General features: G+C 43.2%; 1 protein-coding gene across 1 annotated transcript in view; it reads left to right on the forward strand.

Annotated features, from left to right (window-relative positions):
* The window catches only part of BZW1 (basic leucine zipper and W2 domains 1), a 48,962-nt gene extending 36,579 nt beyond the window's left edge, over nucleotides 1-12,383 (forward strand). Inside the window, exons 7-12 of the mRNA XM_078680184.1 lie at nucleotides 2,572-2,681; nucleotides 4,039-4,209; nucleotides 5,427-5,573; nucleotides 10,041-10,179; nucleotides 11,111-11,233; nucleotides 11,911-12,383. Coding sequence (XP_078536310.1) covers nucleotides 2,572-2,681; nucleotides 4,039-4,209; nucleotides 5,427-5,573; nucleotides 10,041-10,179; nucleotides 11,111-11,233; nucleotides 11,911-11,942 — 722 coding nt within the window. The 3' untranslated portion in view covers nucleotides 11,943-12,383. The remainder of the gene's footprint in view (nucleotides 1-2,571; nucleotides 2,682-4,038; nucleotides 4,210-5,426; nucleotides 5,574-10,040; nucleotides 10,180-11,110; nucleotides 11,234-11,910) is intronic.
* The last annotated feature ends 2,837 nt before the right edge of the window (nucleotides 12,384-15,220 follow it).

The following is a 15,220-nucleotide window of genomic DNA, read 5'->3' on the forward strand; positions in this document are numbered from 1 at the left end:
CTTCACAACAGGTCTCAAAAATTCAAGAGCAAAAACCTAATGTCTTCCCCAGTACCGGTATCGTTAGGCGTCCCTCAAGGATCCTGCTTATCCCCTACTTTGTTCAACCTAGTTATGGAACCTCTCACCACTCTGTTACAAGCATCCAATGTACACTTTCACATGTACGCCGATGACACTCAAATATATCTCAAGTTACAATCCCCCAAAGACATCCTGAGTCTGAATTCAACGATCAGAAGCACCCAATCTTGGTTGGCTGACAACCACCTCAAACTCAATGCTATGAAGACTGAGTTCCTCCTAATCTCACCTCCCACGAAAATATCTTCCGCTCAAACATGGCTTAAGCACCTAACAGCACTCAATGTCCAACCGACCATCGTGGACTCAGCTAAATCCCTAGGCATAACACTAGACACAAACCTCAGCATGCAGCAGCATATCAGCAAGGCTACTAAGGGGGCGAACTTCCAAATAAACACCTTGAGAAAACTGAAACCCTTCCTCCCAGCAAAAGACTTCCAAACAGCAGTACAAGCTCTAGTCATCCCTCGCATAGACTATGGCAGCGTGGCCCTCTGCGGCCTCCCCCTAACGACAACTGCACCCCTAAGAGCGTCACTAAATGCGGCAGCAAGACTCATCACTGGATCAAAAAAGCTTTTGCATATCTCTCCTGACTTCAAAGCCTTGAACTGGCTGCCTCTGGAAGCCAGAATTCAGCTGAAAATTGCCTGCATGACGCACAAGGCTATACACTTGAAATCACCCAGCTACCTCACTCATAAGTTGACAATCTCAGGTGGGTCCAGAACCACCAGGAGCACGAACAATCTTCTGCTGAAACCGCGAAGATTCCGGAAGGAAAAAACCTACAAACGCTCCTTCTCTGGTATGGCGCCCAGGATCTGGAACGCACTTCCTCCTGAAACAAGACTCATCTCTTCCTCCCTTCTTTTTAAGAAAGAAGTTAAAAGTATCCTTATGGCTAAATACACTTGAACAATTTCGCGTGTTTTACATTAAGAACAGTATTACCAGTCTGGCGCTATGATATTGCCTATACATTCCTATGCACGTGTCTATTTACAGCGAGTGGATGGCCGACGCTCCAATTTTGCCTGCTACCTCGTACCTGTACTATACGTTATACGAGTACTATGTTATATACTATATTGGTGCTATGTACATGAACCTGTTGATGACTTACGCTCCAACTATGCCTGCTACCTCATACCTGTACTATACGTTATATGGGTACTATGTTATATACTATATTGGTGCTATGTACATGAACCTGGTGATGACTTACGCTCCAACTATGCCTGCTACCTCATACCTGTACTATACGTTATATTGGTACTATGTTATATACTATATTGGTGCTATGTACATGATCATGTTGAGCCACCTCCCCACTATGCCCCCTTGTTCCCCTGCCTTTGTAAAGCGCTCTGTTATCTGCAAAGATCTTGTTCGCGCTATATAAAACTCTCTAAATAAATAAATAAAATACCTATCCATCCATACAGTTATTGGCCTGGCAGTCATGGCAAAGTTTATTTAGAATCCCTCCAAACACTCAATTTCTGTTTTTATTCACATTTAAAAATACAGACAAAGAATGGTTTTCTATCTGTAAAAAGCATGCCAGGAACAGACAATCCTGAAGAGAATTTAATTGCAAAACACCTTATTGAACTTAAGATTTCTTTAATGTTTTTGGGAGTAAGACGATGAATAGTTAACAAACATTGTTGTACCATTGAAAAATGTTATGCATCTCACAAAGCCAGCCTCGCCCATTTACACATTGCTACCAATTTCCTTAAAAAATAGACGTATGTCTCTTTTACTGAGCGAGCAGCAAGATCATTTTGCTGTTGACAAGTGAGGTGCTCTGTATTGTTTATAAAAAATAGTGGAAAGCAGTGCTGCAGCGACAGTTAAATATAAAACAGCACTATGTGCTGTGCTGCTAGTTACCAAAATAAACAAGGCTCGCCCTACAAAATGAGTGTCTAGTGGTTAAAGTGACCTTGGTTGTATTCAGTGTATTGCTCCAATTATAAACCTGCGTAGGCATACTTAACACACTTGTTCGCTTTCAATAACCTTTTCCCTGGATATTTCCTCTGTTCAGCTATGATTGTACTTTACCAAAGTCATCTCCCAGGTAGCAACGTACAAATATGGGTTCTCACTGACAAATGGCTGACCTTGGCGAGCTAATTGTGGAAAAATTGAGCAGTCAGTTTGTCATCTGCTAGAGCTGTATTCCTGCTTTCCTGCCTAGATGGGTTGGCCGCAAATGCACTCAGATCATCTTGGAACCACTGATGAGCTGCTTAAAGTGACCATGGTGTGGAAGGTGCATGTTGCCTGCAGACTATGTTGACCAAGCTGATCACCAGTCTGAAGTATAGGTAACCAAAATAGTTGCCTTTCTCAAAGCAAGTCTTGCTTTGATGTGCCTTGTTTGGCTTGATGCTATATGCTAATGTGATACACATTTGTCAACAATTGCAGTTTGCCAATAGTTATAGTTGCCTGCTTTATTCTGTGTAGGTGTTTCTGCAGCCTTTGCAGTCAAACTGTTCAAATCATGGATAAACGAAAAAGACATCAATGCAGTGGCTGGAAGTCTTCGTAAAGTTGGAATGGACAATAGACTTATGGTAAGCTTAAGCTGCTGCTTTGCAATTGCCTTAGGGTGGGTTTCTTGGTTGCATTTAACATCTACCCACAGATTTCTAACCCTTGAGTAATTGGAAAGTGAATTTCTCTAACTGTTTACACTTAGTTTCCATAAGCAAAGTTAACTTTCCGTCTAAAATCAGTTGTTGGGTGGGCTAAAATTAAGTTAAGTTTCAAGACTTGCGGGGTGTCTCATTTTGCCAGTAGTCTTCAGTTGACCATTTCTGTTTTTCATATCGACACTGAGTCATAACAATTCTTTCTTTGCACCTTCAAAAACATACAATTTTATATATACTCCACAGAGCGTATCTGACACCTGCACGCCTTCAGAAATTTTACCCTGACACGCAGTTCCTCTGCCCCAGATGCCAATCTCAGGATGCAGACTTTCAGCACATGCTCTGGAGTTGCCCCACTATCCGATCCTTTTGGCGAACTGTGACACCTTGGGAGACCTCACAGGACTCTCACACCTCAACACGTGGGAAGCTAGCACACTAGGCATATTTCGCGCACAAACTTTTTAAAGTGCACCTCCGCTTCATTTCGCTCGCCATTCTTCTAGCTAAGAGGAGCATAACTATGCACTGGCGATTCCCCCACAGGCACCCGCTTGCGGCATGGGTGGGAGCAATACGTAAATGGGCGACTGTAGAGGAGGAGACATTACGTGAGGAAAAAGTAAATGGGATACGTAAACACCCCATCTCCGTGGAGTGGGCTCTCCTGTTACACCGCTTCAAGCAATCCTCACCCAGTGATGATTTGGGCGCAGGCGCACCTGTCCCTGCAGATCCCCAACCGTCTGAGTAACTCACAATCGCACACATTAGACCTTTCCCGATGGCACATTAGTTATTATGCCAATCGCACTACGTGTTACACCACAATGGGTGATCAGACCCCGCACCTGGCCTGCACGCCATCCTCCCCATCATTATATAGTGTATTACTGCATGAATTGGTGAGCCTCACAATACTCAGACACCGCATCTGACCCCTATACCCAGTACCACACTGTATCTCTCCCCGGTTATTGTGTCCCCGGGTTTATTTTTTTTAATTTTTTTATTGTTCATGGCATTCACACAGCCCCAACTACCACTATTATCACTTTACATCCGAGCAGCATCATCTTACACTACCGAGCTCACCAGCTGTGACTGGTGCTAACTACTATTTGTCTGAATGTGTTTGAATTGCAAAATGTCCTGATATCTTTAAAATGCCAATAAAAATGTTTTTTTTTAAAAAAAACAATTCCTTCTTTGCACTTTGACCTCCTTGTCTAAACCACTTCTGCCTGACTTGCAGTCTTATTGAAATTTCTTGCAGGAGCTATTTCCTGCTAATAAACAAAGCGTGGAACACTTCACAAAATATTTTACTGATGCTGGACTAAAGGAGCTTTCGGAGTATGTACGGAACCAGCAAACAATTGGAGCTCGCAAAGAGCTTCAGAAGGAACTTGCAGAGATGATGTCTCATGGAGAACCTCTTAAGGACGTAAGTGCATTTTGTTCTGAATGGGTTTTAATATGTAATTTATTATAGGTAGTGTCCTACGATAACAAATCTGTGGAATTGGCAATTGGATTTGGCGAGTTAATTTGGATAATGTGGGGGTTTTCAAAATGCTTTATAGGCTTAGAACACACTTTTAGGACAATGTTTTACCTGACTGACGGGGCAAGTCTTTGTCCCAAGTTGATCGTTGTTTCTTATGAAACGCCCAAAAGATTATAGGCTCTTAGGTGCATATTTATAAACTATTTCACTTAAGTATGTGTTTTCCAGACAAAGGGAACAACTTCATATGTAGGTTTTCTCCCTTATTGGTGCAGAGTACTATGATTTTTAAATAAAATTGGGGGGTAGGTGGGGATTCACCTTGCAGATTTGACAAACCTGGTTTGGACCATGTGCCAGTATCTTAAACTGTGAGTCCTATGTGGAACTGATCTGTCACTGAGTACTGCTGCATTTCACTAAATAGTTGCCTTAGTTTTTGTCTGAATACAGTTGGAGGTTTACATTCTTCTAAATAAAAGCAGACTTCACATAGTAGTAAAGCTATGATCTTATGCCGGTCTTACGCCCCATAACGGTTTGTGTAAGCTTTCTAGTTCATTAAACTTCAACCCCCTGTAAATGGCTCACCAAGGCAGCATTCCGGGGGACAGCCGAACCTAGAAATGTGAGCTTCATTAGGGAAAAAGAATACTCCCTGGGATTTCATTGCAGGCTTTAATTGGTAAGCCATGGAGTAATAACACTGGCTGCCTCAGCCTGTAGTTAATTCAGTGTTTATTACCAAGGCAGTACTGTGCACGAGTACTTTGAAAGGCTAAGATACTGAAGCCTGGACTTTAACCACTGCTGGGTTGTCCTGCTCTCTCCATTCTAGGCTGCAGTCGCAGAAAGCACTTTGCCACCTTACTGCTGTGTAGCATTACCTAGCTGCCTGCGATAAGGAGCTAGCCTACTTAGGCCAGCTTAATTTTAGTTAAAGTAACCTCAAACGTAGCATGCCTAAAACCTCTGAGTAGGAGAAACTGGAAATCCGATGGGGCTCGAATAGGCAAAGTAAACAAAATGGAGAGCTGTCATTTTTGCTGTATGCTTGTATACCGTTTGCTAACCTTTCTTTCCAAATGTTTGGCAGTAAAATGAAATGAAACGCTTCTATGCTTCACTTTTAAAACATTATTTTTTTAATATAGATTAGCTTGTATGTCAAGGAAGAGATGAAGAAAAACAACATCTCTGAACAGACTGTAATAGGTATCATGTGGTCCAGTGTTATGAGCCTTGTTGAATGGAACAAAAAGGAGGAGCTGGTAACGGAGCAAGCCATCAAGCACTTGAAGGTATAATATTCTTATTATTGTGACTGATTACTGTTGCTACTCTTACTGAATTATTTTAAAAAAATCCTACTACTGATCATGAAGTGTGAAGTTGAGTGACCGCAGCAAGTTAAGCTGTGATGCAGTAACATTTGAACATAGCGTGGTTTATGAAGGGATGAACATCCCAAACCAATTTCTTTTAACCCCTTACCCTATAGCCCTCTTAAATGGACATTTCTGACCTGGATAGATAGTGGACTGAGATGGTGACAACTCTCACCCCCTTCTCCCCCCCTTTACCTCCCCACCCCCCACAGCTACCGCCAACCCCCGAGGACAATCACCCCCGGTCAACAGACAGTCCACAGCCAACGAGCCTCCCCTCTAATCTCCCCCCAACTCTCAAACATCCCCCGCCCTATCCTCCTCCCGACCCTCTCCCCTTCCCTCCCATGTCCAATCTCCCACCCAGCCCTCTTCCCACACCACCCCCTCCCTCTACCCCGATCCCTCCACCCACTCTCCCTAACCACAACACGCTCAGCCCCACTGCAGATGCCCACAACCCCCCCATTGATTCCATAACCAAACGGCTCTCAGCCTTGGAAAAACAGGTCGACTCCATCACCCAAGGCCTAATAGAAACCCTCCTCAACCTCGGTATTGCCTGTATTCCCCCTAAACCCCCTCCCCGAACACCTCTCCTCGCCAACCCCAACATCACCCAGGGTCCCATAGTACCCCTCAGTGCTCAATATAATCTCGCCAACGCCATCATCACCCAGGGACCCACAGAAGCCCTCAATACTCACCCGATCGATCCCTATCCCAACGACCTGGCTTCCAGTCCCAAAAAAGCTGAACTCCCCAGAGCCTCATGGACCAAGCCTCCGACGACTAACCCATCTCACACCCTAGCAGGCTCAAAACACCTTACCACCAGACCACTCAGATCAGAAGCCCCTATGTCAGACAGTGAAGCAGCATTACTAGCCACGACCTACGACTCTCCCATCTCAGTCTCACCTAAATCTAAAATCCAAGTAATCACTGGTTACCGGAAAGATCAACCCACCCTCAAACGACAGATTACCAGTCCTCACCGCCATACCCAGAGAAGTTAAAGACAAAACCACCAGTATTCAGGAGAGAATCACCAACTGCCTCCTAATGAACTGCAGATCGGCCTCATTACATGCAACGGACATAGCTGAAGCCATCCTCACACACGACATAGACGTTGCGTTCCTCACTGAGACCTGGCTTAATAAGTCATCTCCCCCCCTGCCTAGACATGCTGGTTCCACCGGGATTCTCCCTCATCTCCAAAGACAGGATAGAACAACGAGGAGGTGGAGTTGCTATCATCCACAAGGACAGCTGGAACATCACAGAAACCTCCCCCTTTGAATACAACTCATTTGAATGCCTATCCGCTTCCATCAAAACCAAAGACAATGACTCTCTACTCTGCCATCTACTTTATCACCCCCTGGGCAGAAACAATGAGTTTGGAGACCAACTATCCAACCTGATCGCTCCAGATGCTCTCGGCGATTCCAAAAACATAATTCTTGGTGACCTGAATCTCCGATGGAATGAATCCCATAACCCTCTAATTAGATCACTATCTAACCTCCTCACCGATAACCTCACTCAACATTGCACCGAGGAGACACATTACAAAGGAGCCACACTGGATGCCATCATTGCACAAAAGAATTCAATCACGATCAACCACATACTCCCCGTTGACTGGTCAGATCACCATATGATCCTATTTCACATTAATCACCCCATCATCCCGCTTAAACCTCCCCAAGACCCACCCAAATGGTCAAGAAACCTCTCCCAAGTCCCCCTAGACATTCTAAAAGGGCAGCTAAGTTCACTTCTAGACCACTCTCCACACCTTTCGACCAACGAACTCATTGACCACTACAACTCTGAGCTAGTCTCCATTCTCGATAATATAGCTCCTCCAAAGCTCAAAAGAAGCCGCGCCACCCCATCTAGAACGTGGTTCAATGCGGACCTCAACGCAGAAAGAAGAACATTGAGAGCCAAGGAAAGAAAGTGGAGAAACAACCCAACAGCCATACTTCGCCTACAACTAAAAACAGCCCGCAAGAAGTATAACAACGATATCAAAAACAAGAAATCCAGCTTCTTCCGAGAGGCTCTAGCCAACTCCAAAAACAGACCTAAGGAGCTCTTCAACATCATCAGACAAACATCCAAGCCTCTGCCCTCACCCTTGCAAGCGTCCAAAGAACTTTGCGACAACTTCGCCAGCTTCTTCATCGACAAGGTCCTAAAAATTGAACTATCTCTAGACATCAGTAACGCGGCTATCCCTCAGACCCTCCTCTCTGGCCCCTCCCGTGGCTAAGCTTTCGCCACGTGCAGGAAACTGAGATAATCTCGCTGATCTCGACCTCCAAACCATCAGCTCACATCTCAGACCCCATTCCTCCCTCACTAGTCAAAAAAATGAAGCTCACCTTAGCACCTATCTGGGGCAAAATCATAAACAGCTCCCTACAAAGCGGAGTGGTCCCTGATTGTCTAAAAATGGGTCAAGTCACTCCTTTGCTGAAAAAACCCAGCCTTGACTGCAGATTTGAACAATTTCAGACCGATATCTAACCTCCCTCTACTCGCCAAAACACTGGAACACTGTGTTCTCCTGCAACTGACTCATCTGGATAACATCAATCTCCTGGATCCCCTCCAATCTGGCTTCAGACAAGGCTGCAGCACAGAAACCGCGATGCTGAACATCATAGATGACATTCACGGTTCTCTTGACGCTGACAAGTGCTGCCTTCTCATACTCCTTGATCTATCCGCAGCTTTCGACACGGTAGACCATAAGCTCCTCATCAAAACTCTGCAAGCAAGAGCTGGTCTCGGCAAAGTAGTTCTTGATTGGTTTTCTTCCTTTCTCCACAACCGTTCGCAAATAATAAAACTGAAGAACTTCAGCTCTGAAATGCAGCAAGTCAACAAGGGTGCCCCCCCCCCCCCCCCCCCCCCCCCAAGGATCAGTACTTTCACCTCAGCTCTTCAACATCTATATGGAACCGCTCGCCAAACTACTCAGGAATGCTAATATCTTCTTCCACCTCTACGCGGATGACACGCAGATTTACCTGGAAACCTCTTCACTTAATGACATCCACAGACTAAATGCTGTCTTAAAAGATGTTCAAGACTGGCTGACAAAAAAACATCTGAAACTCAATCCCGACAAGACCGAAACTCTTCTCATCTCAAACAAAGACAATCCTCAAATCACTGAATGGCTGAAGTCGATTGATGCTATTAAAGGTTCTCTCACGCCAACTGATTCCGTCAAATCTCTGGGTTTCACCCTTGACCCCAAATTAACCTTGACAAACCACATTAAGAACTCGGCAAAAAGTGCTTTCTTCAACCTCAGACTGCTGAACAAAATCAAACCTTTCATTCCAAACAAAGACCTTAAACTAGCCACTCAATCTCTAGTTCTATCTAGACTGGACTATGGGAACTCAATCCTTACAGGTATCCCCAAATCACACTTGGCTCCATTAAAAACAACACTACATGCGGCAGCAAGAATGATCACAGGATGCAAAAAATTTGACCACATCTCCCCAGCACTCAAAGAACTTGAATGGCTCCCGGTGGAAATGCGTAGCACCTTCAGAACGGCCTGCCTAACACACAAGGCCCTCCACACCGGTAAACCAGAATACTTGGCAAACAAGCTCACAAAAGCAGGCCAAAGCAGATATTTGAGAAGCTCCAACTCCCTGTTGCTCATCCTACCAAAAACCAGAAAGAAGAAAACTGCGGACTGCTCCTTCACTGGAAATGCCCCCAAAATATGGAACTCTATCCCCCCCGCATATCAGAACTCTACCTTCCTATGCGGACTTCAAGATCCAACTCAAATCCTTGTTCCTCACCCGTTCCCTAGGTCCTAGATAACTAGGATCTCCCTCTGAACTATGTGTTATCTCTGTATCCTTCTACCAAAAGTCCTACTGTTACGAACTTCTCCTCCCCCAATATTGTCTCTGAGGACTGCCTTTATTTGTTACGTATCTTTTTTCTCATCATGCCATTCCTTTTACTGTAAAGCGCTCTGCTACCTTCGGGTCTTGTTAGCGCTATAGAAAACTTCTAAATAAAATAAATGGTGCTGTGCCCTTCGACCTAATCTGCAACTCTCCTGCTCTGAATCATTGAGGCTGCAGTGCACTGCAGCGATTCTGAGACTGCCCCCTATTTGCAGGCAGTCTGTCTGACTGGCTACTATACAGTGAATTAGAGTAGCTGGCATGTGATTAACTTGGGCTTCTAGTGTTGGAATAGAATGTTTCTTTTTGTCCTCCCAAATCTGATTTGTTGACTAAAAGGTCAGTTGTGGGTTGTTGTACTTCTATATTTACACATTATTTTGATGTGGTTGATGACCCTTTGCAACTTTTCCAGCAATACAGCCCTCTCCTTGCTGCCTTTACTACCCAAGGTCAGTCCGAGCTGACTCTGCTGCTGAAGATTCAGGAGTACTGTTATGACAACATTCACTTCATGAAGTCCTTCCAGAAAATCGTGGTGCTTTTTTATAAAGGTATGTGGGGTTTTCCTCCCCCTTTTGCTCCTGTTTGACTGCTAAACATTATTTTTTTTTTGTATTTTTTTTTTCTTGTATCCATGTCTGTTTCAAATGTTTAGAAACATTGCCTCCTCCCGAATGCTCATTTTTAAGGGTGGGGGGGATACAAATGCATTACTTTGTCTTATCTCAACGACCTCGCATAAGGCACTCAACTGGTTTTTGTTTGGGCGGGTGGAGTCTTGAGGGGAGGTGAATGGGCATATTTTGTAACCTAGTGATGCCAAACGTCTTACTATGACAGTTCAGTTGCCAACAAAGACTCGTCAAAACATCCTCCTAGGACAGTTTAGGTATCTTGGTTACCAAGAATGCACGAATGCAGTATTGATCGCCATCACCAGACAGCATGGGTTCCGCATAGTATCATACGCCAACACCCTGCTCATCCTCTCCCTAGTGAGTAGCACGCTTTATAAAAACCTTGACGGATTGAGGAGTCTACTGATTGCTTTGTTTGAAGTATGAGGGAAGACCATGTTGCCAATATGCTGTTACTAAACCGCATGTTGACTTTTCCCAGAAGGCTGTGCCATACCTGTCTTCTAATTCAGATTTCACATTGTCAGAATGTAAACCAATACTTAAATTATCTGATTTGGATTTATTCAATTTTAGGTATCTTAATTCTCAGCTGAAAACATTAACTTTTTAAGACTGTTCTTGTGGAAAGCGAAGGGCAGTAACGCAGTGACTAAACATATTTTAAACTTATTAATGTGTTCTGTACTTTAAAGCGAGCTTAATTCATGTCAAGCTTCTAGGATCACTCTGATGTGATGTAGTTGCTAACTCACAAGTTGGCTTGGCTGATATTGAAGCTGCACAACCACCTTCCCCAAGCTAATGCCATTCTATTTGACCTAATTCTTAACTTAACTTTCAGCTGAAGTTCTGAGCGAGGAACCCATCTTGAAATGGTATAAAGACGCACATATTGCTAAGGGGAAAAGTGTCTTTCTGGAACAAATGAAAAAATTTGTAGAATGGCTGAAGAATGCTGAAGAAGGTAAGCTTTGTGTCAATGACCTACCCTGACTAGTCTCAACTTGACGCAAGAAAATTATATTTGATTGACTGTCATTTATTTTGCATTTTGATCAGAGAAGGGGAAGCTGGCCATATTTCGGGCTGTAGGTTTTCATTTACATTTAAACTGTCACCACTTTAGCTTCTGACTTTTTTGTTGCATAAAGGTGCGGTTGGGCATCCGTATGGTGCATTAATTGAGACTGCAGGTAATCCAGCCGTGGTCCTTCCCTTGCAAAAGTTTTAAGTATGGTAGGAAAATAGTGCTTTGAGTTGAATAACAAAATGGTTCGGGCATTTTAACAGTAAGTGTTTCTGGTTTTAGAAACCCATTCCCCCTAAACGGTTACTACAGAATGTCTTTAGTAGTGCAATTTAATGTGATCCGTTAAACATTACCAGTTTACCCCCATCAGTAGTGATTCATTCTTAGTCCGAGCTAAATTTCATTAGGTTTGTTTGCCACAGATTAATATGGTCCTGTCTTTGAATTGGTCGGACAGGCACTGCATGGTTGCTTCTGTCAGTCTTATCTTGCAGTATTGGCAAAGCAAAAGCTGGGAGTGACTTAATTGCTAAACCTATTTCACTTATTTTTATACGGCTAACTTATGTTTATTTTAATACTGCTAACTTATGTTTATTTCTATCCAACAGAATCAGAGTCTGAAACCGAAGAGGGTGATTGAGTTGTCAAACCATGTCCCCAGTAAGCAAACACAGGAGCTGTAGATAAAACTGTTGCATCTCGTCTCATTATGTGTCCTGGTTTTTACATCCTACCTCCTGTATCAAGCATGATATAAGGGCTTTCATGGCAAATTTTTATTTTAATTGTTTTTGTGGTGAAGTAATGTCGGTTTAGTTTTAAAACCATGTTTTAAGTAGCAGCAGGATGACAAGATTTGAATCAGATGTTACATTATTTCCCTTCAGTTATATTCTACCTCCTGTATTTTCTACTGTAATAATGTAATTTAAGGCCTTTCAAAATGAGCAATTCATTTTACCCCCCAGGTTTTCTACATAAATAAAGTTTACAAGTACTTATGATTTGGCAAATTTGTTATGGACAAACTATTTGCAAATTAAATGGCGATAATCCAAAATTAAAAAAGTGACTTTTTATATTCAGTGTGCAATGTCCAATTTACTTTGTGTTTAGATGCTTATTTTTTATGCTTTCCTGATCTGAATAATTAATGCTCTGATTTACAAAAGTGTTCACTTGCGCTGTTGGACTCATTCTCCTAGGAGAAAAGATCTTTTGATAATTGTGAGTAACTTTCCCATGCAGCAGTAATCCAAGGAGATGCCATTTGGTTACTGTAATCATGAACAGAGTAGCACGTCTACATAAATTCATGGGGAACTTTGGGAGCACAAACTCTTATTTTTCTGGACGCTTCCCTCATGTGGAGTGTTACTCCCCCCCCAATCACGGTCTCGCCACGGAGTATCCTCTTATTACATGTATTAAATTGTGATGACTTTGCAGCCCAACCCATTTAGTACTACAAATGCACAATTATTTTGAAAACGGGAATTGTTGCCTACAGCTGTAAAAAAAAAACAAAAAAAAAAACCAATTTTCTGGAAGACCTCATTTATTTACAATCGTTTTTGGCCAGGTTTTTCTTCTTGCACTTGTATTAAACTTTTTGATTTAGGTATTTAAACTTTGATCCTGTACTTTATCGTATCCATGTACACCCTATGCCTTGTATCCTCCATTGGTAACTTAAACAGGTATAGACTTTGTAGTAGAACTGTGACCAGCAATTTAGTGATTTGGATGTGCACCCACGGAGAGAAAGTGACCAGCAAAGAAGGGCATTTTCAGTGATGGAAGACAAACCAAGCTCCATAATACAGGAGACTTAAACAAACCGCTGCATTTCTACTTGGGTCCTGAAAACCAGCCGGAGCTTAATGTCACTTGTTAAGACATGGGAACTAAGCCACTGAAATAGTCAGCAGTGGCAGCGGATTAGTCTGGCCCTTAAGGCACCTAACGCCTATCTATGTTAAAATTGGAAAGACACGGTGCATGTCACATTGCACTAATGTAATCCAAACAGATTTTTCTACCTGCGCATCTGCTTGGAAATTCAAGCAAAACCAAATATGTGAATTTTCAAACCTAGATGTGCTCACCGTGTGGCAACATCTGTGCCAGAGATTTTTTTTTTCCCCCTTTGAGTTCAACTTAGTGATAGCTGTGAAAGTATGAAGCTCAGAACAGGCCAGCTCAAACTGGTAAGTGCAAACATTTGTGTTGGTTGCAGGTGTATAAAATAGCAAAGCATTGTTCATGATCACTGTTAATTGGTGACATTTAAAAGAGTTTTAGTGTTGCACATATACAAGTTAAACATCATGTGATAAGCCTGTGCCTTGTATCTTAGGAGGAACATTTTTCTGCTGATCACAGCCTCTATCCATACCAACCCTGATTAGATTTTCCTTTGTCGAGCCAAGGTTTTCCTTTGTCGAGCCAAGGTTTTCCTTTCTGTTGAGCTGCTTTCCCTGCTCACCCCCAGGTTTTCTACATAATAAAGTTTTACTTGAACTTTCAATTTCTGCTCCTTAGGGTGTACACTTCTCTGGTGGATGAGAGATAGTGCTGCAGGGTTTACCTGCTATTACTTGGGGATGAAGTTTAGTGAGAAACTGGGAGACCGTTGCTGTAGGAAACTGGCTGTCTATATAGTGTACCAAAATGAGGTACCCTGCAGAAAGTCCAGACAGCCCTTATTGGTTTGCAGGGATTAAAATTAATAGTCACATTCTGTATTTGTGGTAGTATGGGCGAGCAGTTTAAGCTTGTCGGAGGGTAGTGGTAAGCATTTATACAGTCAATAAATGACACTCAAGAAGAAACTTGAGACCATTTTGGGAAAATAACACCATGTTTGAGGCATGTGGGCTGTAGATTACATGCTTTGCATAGCCTGCCATCTAGTGGGTCCGGATGTTCGCATTTTATTTTTCTTCGAAGAAGTCTTTTCTGGTCATGAGGTAGGTGACTTGTATTTTTTCTGCCATCTGGTTGATATGTGATGTGAATTGCTGCGGTCCTGTTCGGTGAGGTTTCGCATGTTCCCTTTAGATTGAAGATGCTCTGTGACTGTCTGGCGCGACATCACGAAATGCAACATCAGAGCGGCTCTGCACTGGCTATCTTAGGTGAAGATTCCGACAGAAGAATTCCACACTCAAGGAGCCGAAGAAGCAGAGAATATCTGTGTCTGAGGCAGACTGACATGGAAGAAGAGGAGCAAGTTACACTGGGTCAGGGTACGGGGAGTAAAAAAAAAACCTTGCCCCAGAAACACAGGAAGAAAGGCTCCAGTCCCTCCTCTGCCTTCGGACCAAGGTCTGCATTGAGAAAGTTCTGGTGCCCCTTGCTGGTGCAGAGCTGAAAGCTTTGGCGTCTAAACCGAAGCATGTCTTGATAACCATTCCATTGTTACTAAAAAGTAGATCTTCGGAGCTGAAACTTTGACGCCATAACAATGGTCAGACTTCACCAAAAGAGCTTCTGTCCAACGTTCCGCCTTCGGGTCCTAAACCAAAAGAACTATTAATAAATCCAGACACTGGACATATTCATGCCAAATTACCAGAAAAGAGGAAAATGGGCCTGCAGAAGGATTGCCACATTCCTCTAAAGAGAAAATGTGGGTACTAACCATTCTCCACCTTACATTCCACCTCCTTCGCCCACTGATCCAATTTGCTCATCACACCCTCAAATTTACCAATACCACCATCACCTGACCCACAGGATGATGGGGATAGGCCACAGGATACTGACCCAGGGGAAGGCTATGGCCCTGATCCTTACCCTAATAATGAGCCAGATATATATATCCTTCTAAACCCTCACAACCCAACGATAACGGGCTACATTGAGCTACTTAAAAGGGCTGCTCATAAGCATGGGGTGGAGCGACATAGTCAC

Source organism: Lissotriton helveticus, chromosome 3_1 (genome assembly GCF_964261635.1).
Source record: "Lissotriton helveticus chromosome 3_1, aLisHel1.1, whole genome shotgun sequence".
Taxonomy (NCBI): domain Eukaryota; kingdom Metazoa; phylum Chordata; class Amphibia; order Caudata; family Salamandridae; genus Lissotriton; species Lissotriton helveticus.